Here is a 13548-nt window from a genome sequence, read left to right on the forward strand (position 1 = left end):
AATCCACCTGGGATTCCTTAATTTAATTATCGGGTACCTACAGTTAGTCTTCCAGTTCACTTATAGAAATGTGCTTAAGTTGTTTTACATACCCCTTAGTCTCCTTTACAAAAGAGATGTTCAAGTGTGGCCTGCCCCCAATGTCAGAAGTTTTCTACCTAAGAGCCTATAACCAGACAATAATGCCTTCTGTCCATCTTTTTGGATATTTCATTTTGCAGGGATAGCAGTTGACTGTTTAGTGACTGTGAATTCTTCTAAGATGATGTTTCTATTTTTCTCATTTCCAAAATATATTTTCAGGAGTGTTGGATTGTTCTGCCAGTTTCAATAAGCCTAGTAGCCATCTCTGAGTGCTTGCTAAGGGCATAATAGTATACTATGGAAGGTGGAGTTATAGAACTATGTTGTCATCTTTGCTTGAAGAGGTGATAATCTCTTGGAAACACTGAAGGGGATATTAAAAAGAATGATAGGGGAAACTTTTGAAGGGAAAAAATCACATTTTTACACAAAATAAAATGCCTCATTTGTGACTTTTCAATTTTAAAATAAAAAATTCTTAATTAAAATACAGGAGGTTCAACCAGTACTTTCCCTTAAAAAAAAAAAAAGATGAAAAAAAGTAAAACGATGCAAAATTCAGATCAGAAGATGTCTTTGGAGTGAGGATGGATTGGGTAGAATTCTTAGAGTAGTCTGCTGAGACTGAAGTTTGGCTTTTCAGAGTATGGAGCTGGCTCTACTTACAAACTTCCCAAGTAAAAGTATTACTATTTGGCTTTGAGTTTCTCAGAACTGTAATAAGCAATTTTAATATAAAGCCAACATTACAGGGAGAAAAAAAACCCTGCTTTACCATTGGGGCTGTCTTCCAGTGGATCTAAATATAAAAAAAAAATGATAAAATTAAGAAAGGTGAATAATGAAAAATCGAGTACCCTTATTAATTTTATCTATTCTTTTTGATTTTAAAAAACTTTAATTTGTAAAAATTATGGTGGAATGCATGTAGTATAAAATTTAAAAATTTTAACCATTCTGAAGCATGATTTGGTGTCCCCAACTGTTTCTTGGAGGAGGTTATTTTTAAATGTTTCTATTTAAGATGGGAAATGAAAAGAGTGTTCTTTCCAATAACATCAAAAGAAGGGAAGATTGGAAGTTTACAATAAAAAAACCCCAAACACACACATTAGTTTTGGCCTCCTTCCTAAGAGGGTCAGCACAAAGGCCCTGGCTGTAAAGTGCCCACCCATTGTGAAGTGAGACTGTTGTGCCCACAGAGAAGAGGAGAGAGTGGGGGCAAAGGTTTACAGCTGACTGGTTTAGTTTTGCCTCTTGCTGATCTATGGCTGCTGATCTGTTTGGGTTTTTTTGGGGCGGGGTGCAGTATTTGGGTTATTTATTCTGACAGGAGGCTAGATGCTATTTCCATCTGCCTTGGAGTATTTGAGGAGATAAATGTCTGCCACATCCTGATGAATGGCCTCTATGGTTCATTGCCAGAGAAACTGAGTTATGGCTCTTATATTTCATTTAAGAGAAAACTCCAGCCATCCAAAGTATGCGCTGCAGCCTTCTATTTGACCAGGACAGAAAAGTGGTTTTTTTCTTTTTTTTTTTTTTTTAACCTGTTTAAAGGACAAGGTTTGCACAGTAGCACCTTTGGGGTTTGGAAGGTAGGGGATAGACAGAAAACACTCTGTAAACCACTCTAGTAAATCCAGTATAGGGCATACAAAATTAGAAAAAGAATTCAGAGAACAGAATCTAACACTTCTTTGTCCTGAGTTTAAAAATATCTTTACCTCTTCTCCCATATCCTCAGTCAGTTGAAATTATCCCAGAGTACATTATCTTCAAGAATGACAAGGGGGAGCATATAAGTTTAAATGCCATCAAACATATCACAAGATATTTATTTTCTAAGATATAAGAAAAAGATACAACCCTTTTGTATATACCAATTATATGTATCAGCGGGTTGAATGAAAATTTATTCTAGACACCAACTGATTTTCAGATACCAAATGGCAAGGGGATTATAATTGTAAATAGGTTTGTCATGGTCTAGTACGATATAGAGGCATATGTTTAGTCTAAATTTCTCACTAGCTGGTATAGGGACACCTGTATATCTTGAATCGCTTGTACTGATGGGATGGGGTAGTTATTGCATGAAAGAAGGGGAGACATCTCAGTGTACTATAATACAATGGAGGTTGTGAAATCACTGCCTTTGGGCATATGTGCCAGTTGCTGAGACCTTTCGGGATTTGTTGTTACACATTTGTAAAAATTTTTGTATTCTTGTTAAGCAAGGAAATGAGGTAAGCCAAAAATTCACATGGGATTTAATCTCATTGGGGCAGGGAGAGTCCATATGTAACAAATAGCACCACTTCTGGTAGTCTGGGCATATTAAGGCCATACTTTATGAAAATGCTCTCATTCTGAATCAAAACAAAAAAAAAATAAATCAGTTAAAATGTGATATGAGTAAATGCTAATTATAAGTAAATCCTAATTCTGGTCTAGCCATCTCCATTTTGGGAATGGTCTGGAAAGGAATTTTGGAAAGTTTTGTGCCATAAACCAAGGGTTGAGCTATGAGAGAAAGAGTCATGTGTAAAAGAATTAAATCTGCATTCAAGTATACCTGGAATTGAATTATGAGCACACTTCATGCAATAACATAAATGGAGAATGCCTAATTATTATTGAACATATTGAACACAAAGTATTTAATTAATGTTAAATGAATAAATGTCTGAAAATAAATTCTTTAGAAGTTCAAATGAAACGTCTTTTTTTCCCCACCCTACTCCAAGAAAACTGTTTCCTAAATTAGTGTAAAATGGTTATGCAAAACCAGAGGAAAAAATTATATGTACAGGGCTAGAATATATTTCTAGTTGATGAATAATACCAAAAAAAAAAAAGGATATACAAAAGGAATCATTGACTCTGGAATTTGGCTAATTCTGAGTGCTTTGTGTAAGAATTTGAACTCATTTATGTATTTGATTAAGTAAAGGAAAGGCTTGGAGTGATCACAACTCATGTAAAAGCTGAAAAGACAATCCACGTGGTCTTAAAGCAATGTAGGAGCCTTAGGAAATAGCAGAAATCCCTGATTCATACCCGACAGCTCTTATAACTCCATGAGCTTGCATAACAAAAATGGGAAGACCAATATTCAATATCTGTTAACTTTCCATCACTGTGACAAAATACTCAAGATAAACAACTTATAAGGAGGAAAAGTATATTTTGGATCACAGTTTCAAGGGCTTCAGTCCATGCATGGTCCATTGGGTCTTTTGCTCACTTTGGGTCTGTGGTGAAGCAGAACCTCATGGAAGAACATGGTAGAAGAAACTGCTCACCTCATGACATCTGGGAAGAAAAAACAAAGAAACTGCTTCAAAGTCCCAATATTCTCTCCAAGGACATGCTCCCCAATGACCTAATTTCCTTCCAATAGGTCTCACCTCCTACAGGTTTCATTGCCTCCCAATGGCATCACGGGCTAGAACCAAGTTTTTAACATGTGAGGTTTTGGGGGACATTCACGATTAAAACTGTGGTATTTCAAATATGTTGTAGTGCATATATAAAATATTAATTTCCTCCTTCTATGTCTTAGAAAGGGTTTCGGTTATGTCAAGTGCTCTGAGTAATGCACTATTTTCTTTCTGTGTTCCACCAAGATCCTAGTCTACAAAGCAGACTCTAATGTGAACTTGCAGGGAGACGTAACAGTCCCTGTACACTGACCACATCATTAAGATGAATGAATTTCCATTTCTCCTTCAACATATAGCACATACACATTTTCAGTATTCCTTCATGACCCCATCAATATAAATTGACACTATAATAGTACACTGAAGGAAGCTCCTTATTTAGAGAACTGAAGTGTATTCCTTACTTCGATCAACACTATTCTTTTGGCATTGTTGTTCAACCTCTTTAGAACCATCTCTACTTCAGGGAAGAAGGATCTCACTGGAGAGGTATAGTTGCATCTTTGAACTGGATTCACATTCCTTGGATCATAGCAACAACTACTCAGGATTCATGCACAATCTGAATATTGGAATTTGAAGCCAGAAATACATTGCTGGTAATGTTTTACATCTTTCCTATGGATTTGTACAGATGCTAAAAAGAATCTTTAAGTGTGGTGATAGTTAGAAAGCAGGATTTGCTCTAACTTTCCCGTTGCTACTAGTTTCAAGAGCCAATTTGCAACAGCCTTCCCTATTCTTTTGGGTTGTGTTATCTTGAAGCTCTTTTCTCATGTGCTTATGAGATTGCATGGATATATACTTACCTATGATCATTCAGCTTCATCTACTATTGATATTTTATACGTGAAAATGATTACATTAAACCACATGCAAATATCCCTTCATAAACCTAAAAAAATTTCTTCTATCTTGTACCTATGTGAGTTTAGGAATATTTCTGTTCTAATTCTTCTTGCCTGTCATAAGATCAATAATTGCATTAAAAAATTGCAGTAAGTATTTATAAGAAGAGCAAACAGGATCCATTAGAAATTATGTAGAGTTTCTTAACATCAACTTAAATTTGACTTTGATTTAATAGCTCATCAAGGATTGGATAAAATTTCAATTGAGTAATGCTAAATAAGAAGTTGGAGCCAGGCCAAAATAATTTGAGGGCCAGAGGAGCTCATCTCATTATCGTGACCCAACCAGAGATGCGACGCCTTGTCTTTTTAAACCAGCTAAACTGAGGTTGAAGCATGCCAGGGAGAGGGTATGCCAATTTGGCCTTACATGCCCTAAACTCGCTGTCTAGGTTGATTCAGTGGAAAGAACATAGGCTTTGTCGACAAACCTCAGATTGAATTCTGGCTGTTGCACTTATAACCTTGAGGCCTTGAGCATATTACTTAACCTCTCTGAGTCTCAGTTTCCTTTCCCATAAAACAGGGATTATACTTCCCCTGCAGGGCTGTTTGTAAAGATGAAATGAAATACAATAACTCATGTCTGATCCTTAGGCCAGTGCACCTAGCTATCCATTTCTTTATTCCTTTTCTTTCTGAATGGGTGAAATTAATGATGGGCATGGTCTTTAGCGAGTTACTTCTATATGATGAGGCTGAAATATACTAGATCTTTAATGCTGTGAACGGGAATGTTCACAGAAGTTATAGAGAGTATGAATTACAGCAGGATTCTTTCTTATAATATTCTTCTCATTTTTCTCCTTTTTAGGCAGGAGAAGGATATTAACCTTCGAAGAAAAAATTTATTCTGATTTCTTTCCCTCATATGTTTATCTTATTTATTGGTTAATTCATTTAATTGTAGTTTAAAATCTTTCTTGTCAGAGTAGAGAACACAACACACTTTCTCTGTCGTCATTCTCCATCCCGAGGACACTAGGCCATTCAAGGCAGATCTCCTTTGTGATGGTCTCCTGAAAATCAAGCAGAAGGATGCAGCCACAATGGTCAGCCTGTAAAATAACATGCCGTCCATATAGAAGGCGATTTGCAAAGTACCAGTGTAACTTGACATCCATGGCACTTTAACACCTGTTTCCATAGCTACACTGTAATCCAGATATTTGAGAGGCAGGCTTGCCTCTGCCAGGCCTGTCATTTCAGGGAAATAAATTAAGAAAGCTGATGACAAGGTCTGGATTATACAATTTCTTTAAAGTACAACGTAGACCTGAAAACTAACCAGGAATGAACAGAGTTCAGACAAAATGGATAAAAATCCATTTCCGGTAACCTTTGTAGGAAAATTTGAATATAGCCATCATCCTTCTCTATACATTTTAGCTTCCCAGCTCCAGAAGCAGCATCATATGTTACACCTGGCAGTGGTATTTGTGGCACCATATTTTTCTTATTTTTAAGGGGTGATACCATATTTTTTTAAAACGAAAGTTTGGAAAAAAATAAACAGATGGGAAGATGCTGGTGGAGGGGGGACATGGTGTAGAGAGAAAAAGAGAGAAAGATGGAGTGAGGCAAGTGCTAAAGGGCAAAGCTTCCGTACCAGACACTGAGATATTTGCATATTCACAATATGTTTCTGGCCCAGAGCAAGTTTTTCTGGCGTTCTGTATGTATTTCTAGGTCTCTATATTTATCCATGTCTCTGGCTACATATGTAGGACTAAGTTTAGAGTTGGTGGGTTTGCTGGATGCTCTGCAGTGGTACTTGAAGAATCTCATGTTAAATATGTACTGGCAGCATGAATGAGCTGCTCTCACATAGGAGGGGAGATGGAGCTGGGAGGCGGAGACCCCAGGCACAGTCTGCAGTGAGGGGCCAGCTGCAGACGGAGACTTTCAGCGCTATTTTCGTCAAGTGCTTCTGAGCCAGTTCTTTATTTTTGGATTCCCCTTCATTCCAAATAAAAGCAGGTGTTACTAAAATCAGGCTAGGCCACACGAGGACATCTGCCCTCCTCCAAGAGACCCTCATTATTTTCTTAGTGAAGTTAGGGTTGGATAATTCTAGTGGGAATTGAGATAATGCCTGCTTTTTGAGTGCTATTTGCTTTTATTTTGATGAATAAGTAGGGGAGAAGGTCATTTTGGAAGGACAAAAGGTAAAGAGAGAGTGAGTTTGAAGAAGGGATTGTTAGAAGGGTTGTGCTCTCTCCCAGGATGAGGCGCTAGGTGTCATGGGGATGTGCTTGTCTCCACCTGGTTTACTTCTGTGTACTTTCAGCATGTTTATGATGCCGGCATCCTTCAAACCCTATCACTCAGTCTGATGGCTATTTCTAGCATCGTCTATAAAATATACTTTGGGGTCAATAAAATAAAACACTGTGTTGGGTCACATATAGAATCAAACATTACTTGTTAGTGAAGTTCTAAATCAAGTATTTTATTTAAAACTACTTTATGAAGGAAAATTCACCAGTGGATTTGCTCCCAATTATTGAATTTCTAAATTTTTTTTCTAGACTGAAAAGCAAAAATTGGAAGTTATGAATAAAATGTAAACACGTGAAAAGCAAAAATAAATAATATATTGTTGGCTTCAGGGAGTGTGTGTGTGTGTGTGTGTGTGTGTGTGTCTATGTTTTTACACACATAAGAATAGACCTACATTTTCTGTTCAAATTAAAGTTTACTAGAGGACAAAACTTTAAACTAGTATAATGGGGCTAACATTTTGAAAATATATAATTTTAAAGTATATTTTATAATTTTTATAAATTATACTTTAGTCCTTAGATTTTTCAGTTACAAACTCTTAATTCTGTTCCTGTCAAGGTGTCTGTGGGAAGGAGATGAGTGATCAATATGCAAATGAGGAGTATGCAGTGAGACAAAACTTGTATGCCAGCCTCCTGGTGAGAATGAGGATTTTCTACTCTGGTGTATAGAAGACATTCTTTAGTCCATGACAGGCTGGCCTGCTTTGGACAGTGAACTTTTGATCCCTTGGATATGTAAATAATGTGATCTTCTTTCTAGACTCTGGCAAGGGGAAGAAGGAGAAGGGAGAGAAAGAGGCAGAAACAGAGAGAGAGAAAGAAAAGAGAAGTGAAGGTAAGTGGCTGCTGATTTTCACATCATCCAGGCTTCTCTCCAACCCTGCAGGGTCTGGGGAGGTCATCTTGCAGACTGTCCCATGCATTCTGAATCGAGGTACCACCATGTCAAAGCAGTCATGGTGACAGAGGATCTGGGGTATCTCCAAAACTAACCCCAGATGTGATGATTTGCTGGGAAGAATTATAGGGCTCAGCATACAGCCACACTCATGATTATGACTGATTATAGTGAAAAGATACAAAGTAAAATCAGCAAAGTCCAAAAGAACCTGGGACAGAGTATGGAGGAACCAGATGCAAGCTTCCAAGTGTCCTCTCACAGTGCAGTCACAGAGGCTGTTCTTGCTTCCCCCAGAACTGAGCTGTGACAACAGAGGTGAAATGATGTCTACCAGGGAGCTCATTAGAGTCTGAGTGCTCAGAATGTTCGTGGGGAGCTGGTTATGAAGGCAGCTTCTCTGGCTGGTACCAAAATTCTGGATTCCCAGAAGGAAAGATGGTGTTCACACAGACAACACTGTTTGAATAAACAATGGAGAGACAGTGATTCATTCTTAATGGTTGGTCTGGTGAGACTCCTCCCCAAGCCCAAGTCCCAGGTGTCAGCTATAGATCAAGCTTGCAAGCAGGACTCTTTTTTGTCAGAGAGTATTCACTCAGAGAGGTTCTGAGAACCGACTTTGCTGGCAGTCTTCAGTTGTCAGGTGGAGTGTGTGCTGCAGTTAAAGACAGGGGACTGCCATAGGATCTGCAGTGAAAGGGGGTGGTTGTGCAAAACAGGCTGGGGTGCGTGGTGTTCACTGGTCCGTTGGAGGACTCAGCAGACTCAGGGTCAGCAGCCAGCAGAACTCAGGGAGAATACCAACAAGGATGTTTCTCAAGGCAACAGCAAAAGAGAACCAATCAAAAGCCTGATAATCAGAAAGAGAAGGGATACCTCTCCAGCAAGCAGATATTGAAGAATGAGCACAAGCTCAGAGCTCCCTTTTCTCTCAATGTCAAGGGCATATGTAGGGTACCCTTCTTTCCCCATGCATTCAGAACTCATTGGAAGATAATCAGGGATGGGAAGAGGGACTGAACATTATCTAGTAAACTGTTTCGATTATGGATCATTGCTAGTCCAGATTGAAGACTGAAGAAATTATCCCCCCTACATCTGTATTGTAATATGACTTAAATTTCTTGTCCTTACTATGCTAGTAATTTGTATAAATTTGTGAGAAAAATGATAATTTTATAGTCCAAAGACTATAAAAGCCATTTTACTACCCCAGACTCATTTCCCCTTTTAAGTACTTTTTAAAAATGAGAATATTTTAACTTTAGGTGAAGGAAATTTCAAAGGTGCTCAAGATTCGAAATCTAAGATGTACCTCCAAAATAGAGGTCTTTTCAGGCTAGGGAAAGTAAACAACATGTGAGGATAGTCTCAAAAGATGTCCATCAACAATTCCTTTCCTCCCCATGTGACTGTGTTGGTTCATCCCTTAAAAGGGCAATGTGCACTTCTCCTATGCTTAAATCTGGATTGACCTCTGTGCTTTGCTTTGATTAATAGATGTAACAGGAACAACACCATGTCAGTTCTGGGCTTTACCTTCATGAATACTGACAACTTCCTCTTTTTCTCTTGGGAAGTCACCTACCAGGTAGGAAATCCACCCCAAGACCTGCACACTGTGACTATGCCCAGGTGTCCATGTGTCATGGCCAAGGAGAAGCACTAAGAAACCCTGCCACGAGTCAAAAGCAAGGACCTATAGTTGAGACCCTATAGAGCTGTCTAGCCTGTTCCAGCCTTTGACTCCATCCCAGCTAAGACTGCTGGTATAAAGGAATGGAGAGACACTTCTGTCCAAATTTCTGAGGTATAGATTCACAAGCAAATGAATGATTGGTAGCTTGTTATGCAGCAATAGATGATTGGAAAACAGTGTAAATTAGCATTTTATTTGCTGGCAAAACTAAAACATACTTTTCTAAAGAAAAAATGATCACAAATGTTCTTTATCACCTATACAAAAGTCATAACTCAGACTTTGGAGTAAAGTTATCCTCCAAATGGCCTATCATTTCGAATTTTCAAGCCATTTTGACATTAAAATATCTTAGGACCTTTGGTAGTACACATTAAGGAATATTAAAATCTATTGTCTTTTTTTTCCCAGATAGAAAGTAGAAAACTTAACTTTAATTCTGTTACTCAGATATGATTGCCAGTATCAATTGCTTCATATAACTGATTATTGAGTTTTGTTGTTGTTGTTACTGGAGATGGAACTGAGGGGCCCTCTATCACTGAGCCCCATCCCCAGAAAATTTTTATTTTATTTTTTTTAAATTTTGAGACAGGGTCTTGCTAAATTGCTTAGGGCCTCACTAAGTTGCTGAGGCTGGCCTCAAACTTGCAATCCTTCTGCCTCAGCCTCCTGAGTTGCTGGGATTACAAGCATGTGCCTCTGTGCCTGGCCCCTTGATTACTAATTTTTACCTAATAAAACATTTTTTACTTTTCATTATGTAATTTTAAACAATTTACAAAGGTAAAAAATTAGTATAATGTTCCCCCGCTCCAGGTATCCATCAGCCAACTTCAATAATTATCAACATTCTGCTCTTTTCTCCTGAGGAATCAAACATATGATCTTTTCTTCTCACAAGTAGATTTCCTTCTGGATATTTTCATCTGTACCACATGGAAAAAAATTGGAAGAGAAGAAAAGAGGGAAGCAGAGAGAAAGAGAAAGTGTCTTTCTATTGAAAACTGAGAATCCCTTTCTGTTCTCTTTAATCGGAAGACTTATTTTCCACTTAGCACTCTAGTCAGCGCATACAGGAATATTGACTCCAAAACTGAAATAAAACGATTAGCTTACTAAATCCCTAGCGATGGCTACAGTTCAGGCTTTAATAAGTGCCTGTGATATAAACACTTCCAGAAAATATTTTCTGAAAGGGCATCCTCTTACAGAAAGACTTAAACAAAATTTAAACAAGATTTTTAAACATGGGTTTACAATGGTTTCATGACAATAGCTATGGCTTAAAATATTTTAGGAGTTTGTGTGGATTTTTGACTAAGGACATAGTGTGTGTGTTATACATTAGCTGTTTAATGTGTTCAGTCGTTTAGTCCAAAATTGCTTGGAAGTTTTAAACATTGGCAGCCATGAAAACAAACACTAGTCCACATTCCCAAGACCTAAAAAGAAATCAAAGCAAACTTAATAGAAGGCAGGTGTAATAATTTTCTTTTCCTATGACTAATATGTGAAAAACCAAGCTTTGGTTTTGCATTTAAGCAGTAATCTTCATAATTACATCTGGGTTACAAAATGGAATGCTGTGTTTCTTCTCCATAGTTGTAAAATGAAAATTTTATGTATGCTTTGGTCTGTATCATATGACCATGGTGGGCCTAATGAGAATCAGGCAGCCAGCCAAAAGAAAATTTAGAGAGAGATGCTTTTTCCTCTCCTTTTTAGGAATCTGTGTCAGAGATGGATTTGTCTTGGGGTCAGAATTTTCTCTCTCAGTTTGTGGACATATGGTGGGATAGAAGAAAGGAATAGAAAACTGGATAAATATAAATAGGTAAGCTTGGGGTTTTCTGATAGGCGGTAGGTCGGTGCTTTGGCAGGCCTAATGGTTTTGGAAAGCTTTCTGTAAGGCTGAGATGATTTTTCTTTGCTACTAAAACAATGTTAGACCCCGAGTGTTGAGATGTAGATAAGGGCTTTACAGGTACTTGCTGTTGAGGTAAAAGGGTTATATTAATCACATGTTACTTTTCAATAGTTCTTTCAAGAATTTGATTCTTGAAGAAATACAAACAAGGCCATGAGATATCAGCACACTTAAAGTTCCTTCTTTATGGTGTGAAAAGGACACCAGACTTAAAGGGGAGACTTGGATTAAGGTTTTGACTGACTTCGCTGTATTAAATTTTATTGGTAAGTAGCTATCTATATTTAGATTTTTTTTTACAATACCCAATATCTTAGTTACTTTATAAGTGAAATGTAGATAATAAAATTAGTCCTAGCTGATAAGATGGTTTAAAATTAAATGACATTAGCTAATGGCTTGAAAATATGTTGGAAAAATTCAAGTAGAATATGAAAGGTTGATTGTCAACATGAATGCTATTTAAAGAGTGTCTACCTCAGGCAGAGCAGGACCTTTGAAAGAGAAATTTTAAAGAAACATGACACATATCACTCCAGATATGAAAATGATTGAAATCCTTGAGTGAATAGTTTGCTTCTGAGACCGGAAAGTTGGACAAAATGCAATAAACACATGAATTTTCTTTCTTTTCTTGGCATTGGCATTCTCTGATAGATCAACAGGTATTTGATCTTCATTTAAAACATATATATGCCGTGAGTGTGATATACCCCTTGTGTGTGTGTGCGCATATGTGCACACTCACGTGCACACACATGCACACACACGCACACACACAGATTTCTCACTGGTAAAGCCTAACACTAAGTACACAATCTACATGGCATTGTTGATGTAAAGAGTCAAACAGACCCTGAGGCAACTTTATAAAAGACTGAGCTCTGGGGGGGGGGGGTGGGACACACACGACATTACTATAGGAACTTAGTTAAACTTCTGTTTCCCATTTTCTATTTTTTAGATAATGAACCACCCCCAAATCAAGTAGCCTAAAACAACAACCATTTTATTGATTAGGATTCTATGAGTGAGGAACAGTGAAAGAATTTTGTGGTGGGAGTACTCATTTTTGCTTCACATCATGCAAGGACAGCTCAGCGGGGCTTGAGGATCCAGATGGCCTTCCCACAAGTGTGGTGCTGGCTGTAGGCTGGGGTTCTTCTGTGCCCTCTGCATGGCTTCTCATCCTCCTCCCTGTTTCATGTGGCTTCTTCCCCATAGGCTTTTACATGACAGGTAAGTTCCAAGAGGGCAAAGAGGAAGCTGGGCTATCTTGTAAAGTCTAGAACCAATAGCAGCAGTTACTACCCTCTTCAGACTTGTTAGAGGAGAACAATAAGCTCCTGCACGTTTAAACAATTCTGGTGGAGCCTTTTGTTACATGATTCAATAAATCCTATCCACTATGACACTTAAGGCTGGCTCATCTGGGGAGTGAGACTTTCTCCCCTGCCTTCTTGGTTGTTTAGCACCAAACCCAAAGCTTTTTCCTTAAGTAACCAGGGTTATCGCCATCTAGATTAGGGTTTAAGTAGGTATGGGGCATTTCACCATTTTGTTGTTTCATTTTTTGGTTAACCCCTTGTTAATAAAAAAAATTCAATGGAATAGAAAACAATCTGTCTTACTCTGAGAATTATAGTTCTTCTAGTTGAATTTGGCAAGAAGGGAATGCCTTAGGAATTTCAAAAAGGATGCTGCAGAGGAAGAAATGGATATAGAATTAGGTGGTAACAACAAGCATTAATATTCATGACATCCCTCAAAAGAGCCTTAAAGAAAAGGGAGGCAGCCAGAGCTAATGGATTATTTTTATAAACCTTTACCTTGATAAATAGTTGTAGAGAATTAATCTGGCATTAGTATGATCATAAGATTCTAATCGTACAATCTTCCTCAAATGTCATAGCCGAGAACAGGAATAAGCCATACCTTCTTGCCCGAATACTTGTTAGTTAAATCACATCTTAGTTGGATGGCGTGAGATCTGATAGACTGAAAAGTAACAGATGTGTGTATTGAAAATCAAAAGACAGAAATTAACTCCTTTGCTATAGCCTGCCCTCACTCACCCTCTTCCCAAGGCTTCTGAACTTTGAAAGGGATGCTAATTAGTTATTAGAAAATTGATCCAAGAACAGGAGAAGCAACACAACAACAACAGATCACAGGCAAACGACTATTATATCCTTCTTTGTGACCAAAAGCATCACTCCAGAGCTCTCTGTGTCTGGAGATAATCAGCTTATGGGAAACCATAAAGTAAGACACAGTGGGAAGAAG

The 13548-nt window shown here is 37.9% G+C and overlaps 1 protein-coding gene across 1 annotated transcript in view; it reads left to right on the plus strand.

The window, feature by feature from the left end:
• The window catches only part of LOC143386430 (uncharacterized), a 146891-nt gene that overhangs the window by 33305 nt on the left and 100038 nt on the right, over nt 1-13548 (plus strand). Inside the window, exon 2 of the mRNA XM_076841527.1 lies at nt 7493-7567. Within this exon, the coding sequence (XP_076697642.1) occupies nt 7493-7567 (75 nt within the window). The remainder of the gene's footprint in view (nt 1-7492; nt 7568-13548) is intronic.

The sequence above is a fragment of the Callospermophilus lateralis genome, chromosome 2, assembly GCF_048772815.1.
Source record: "Callospermophilus lateralis isolate mCalLat2 chromosome 2, mCalLat2.hap1, whole genome shotgun sequence".
NCBI classification, from domain to species: Eukaryota; Metazoa; Chordata; class Mammalia; order Rodentia; family Sciuridae; genus Callospermophilus; species Callospermophilus lateralis.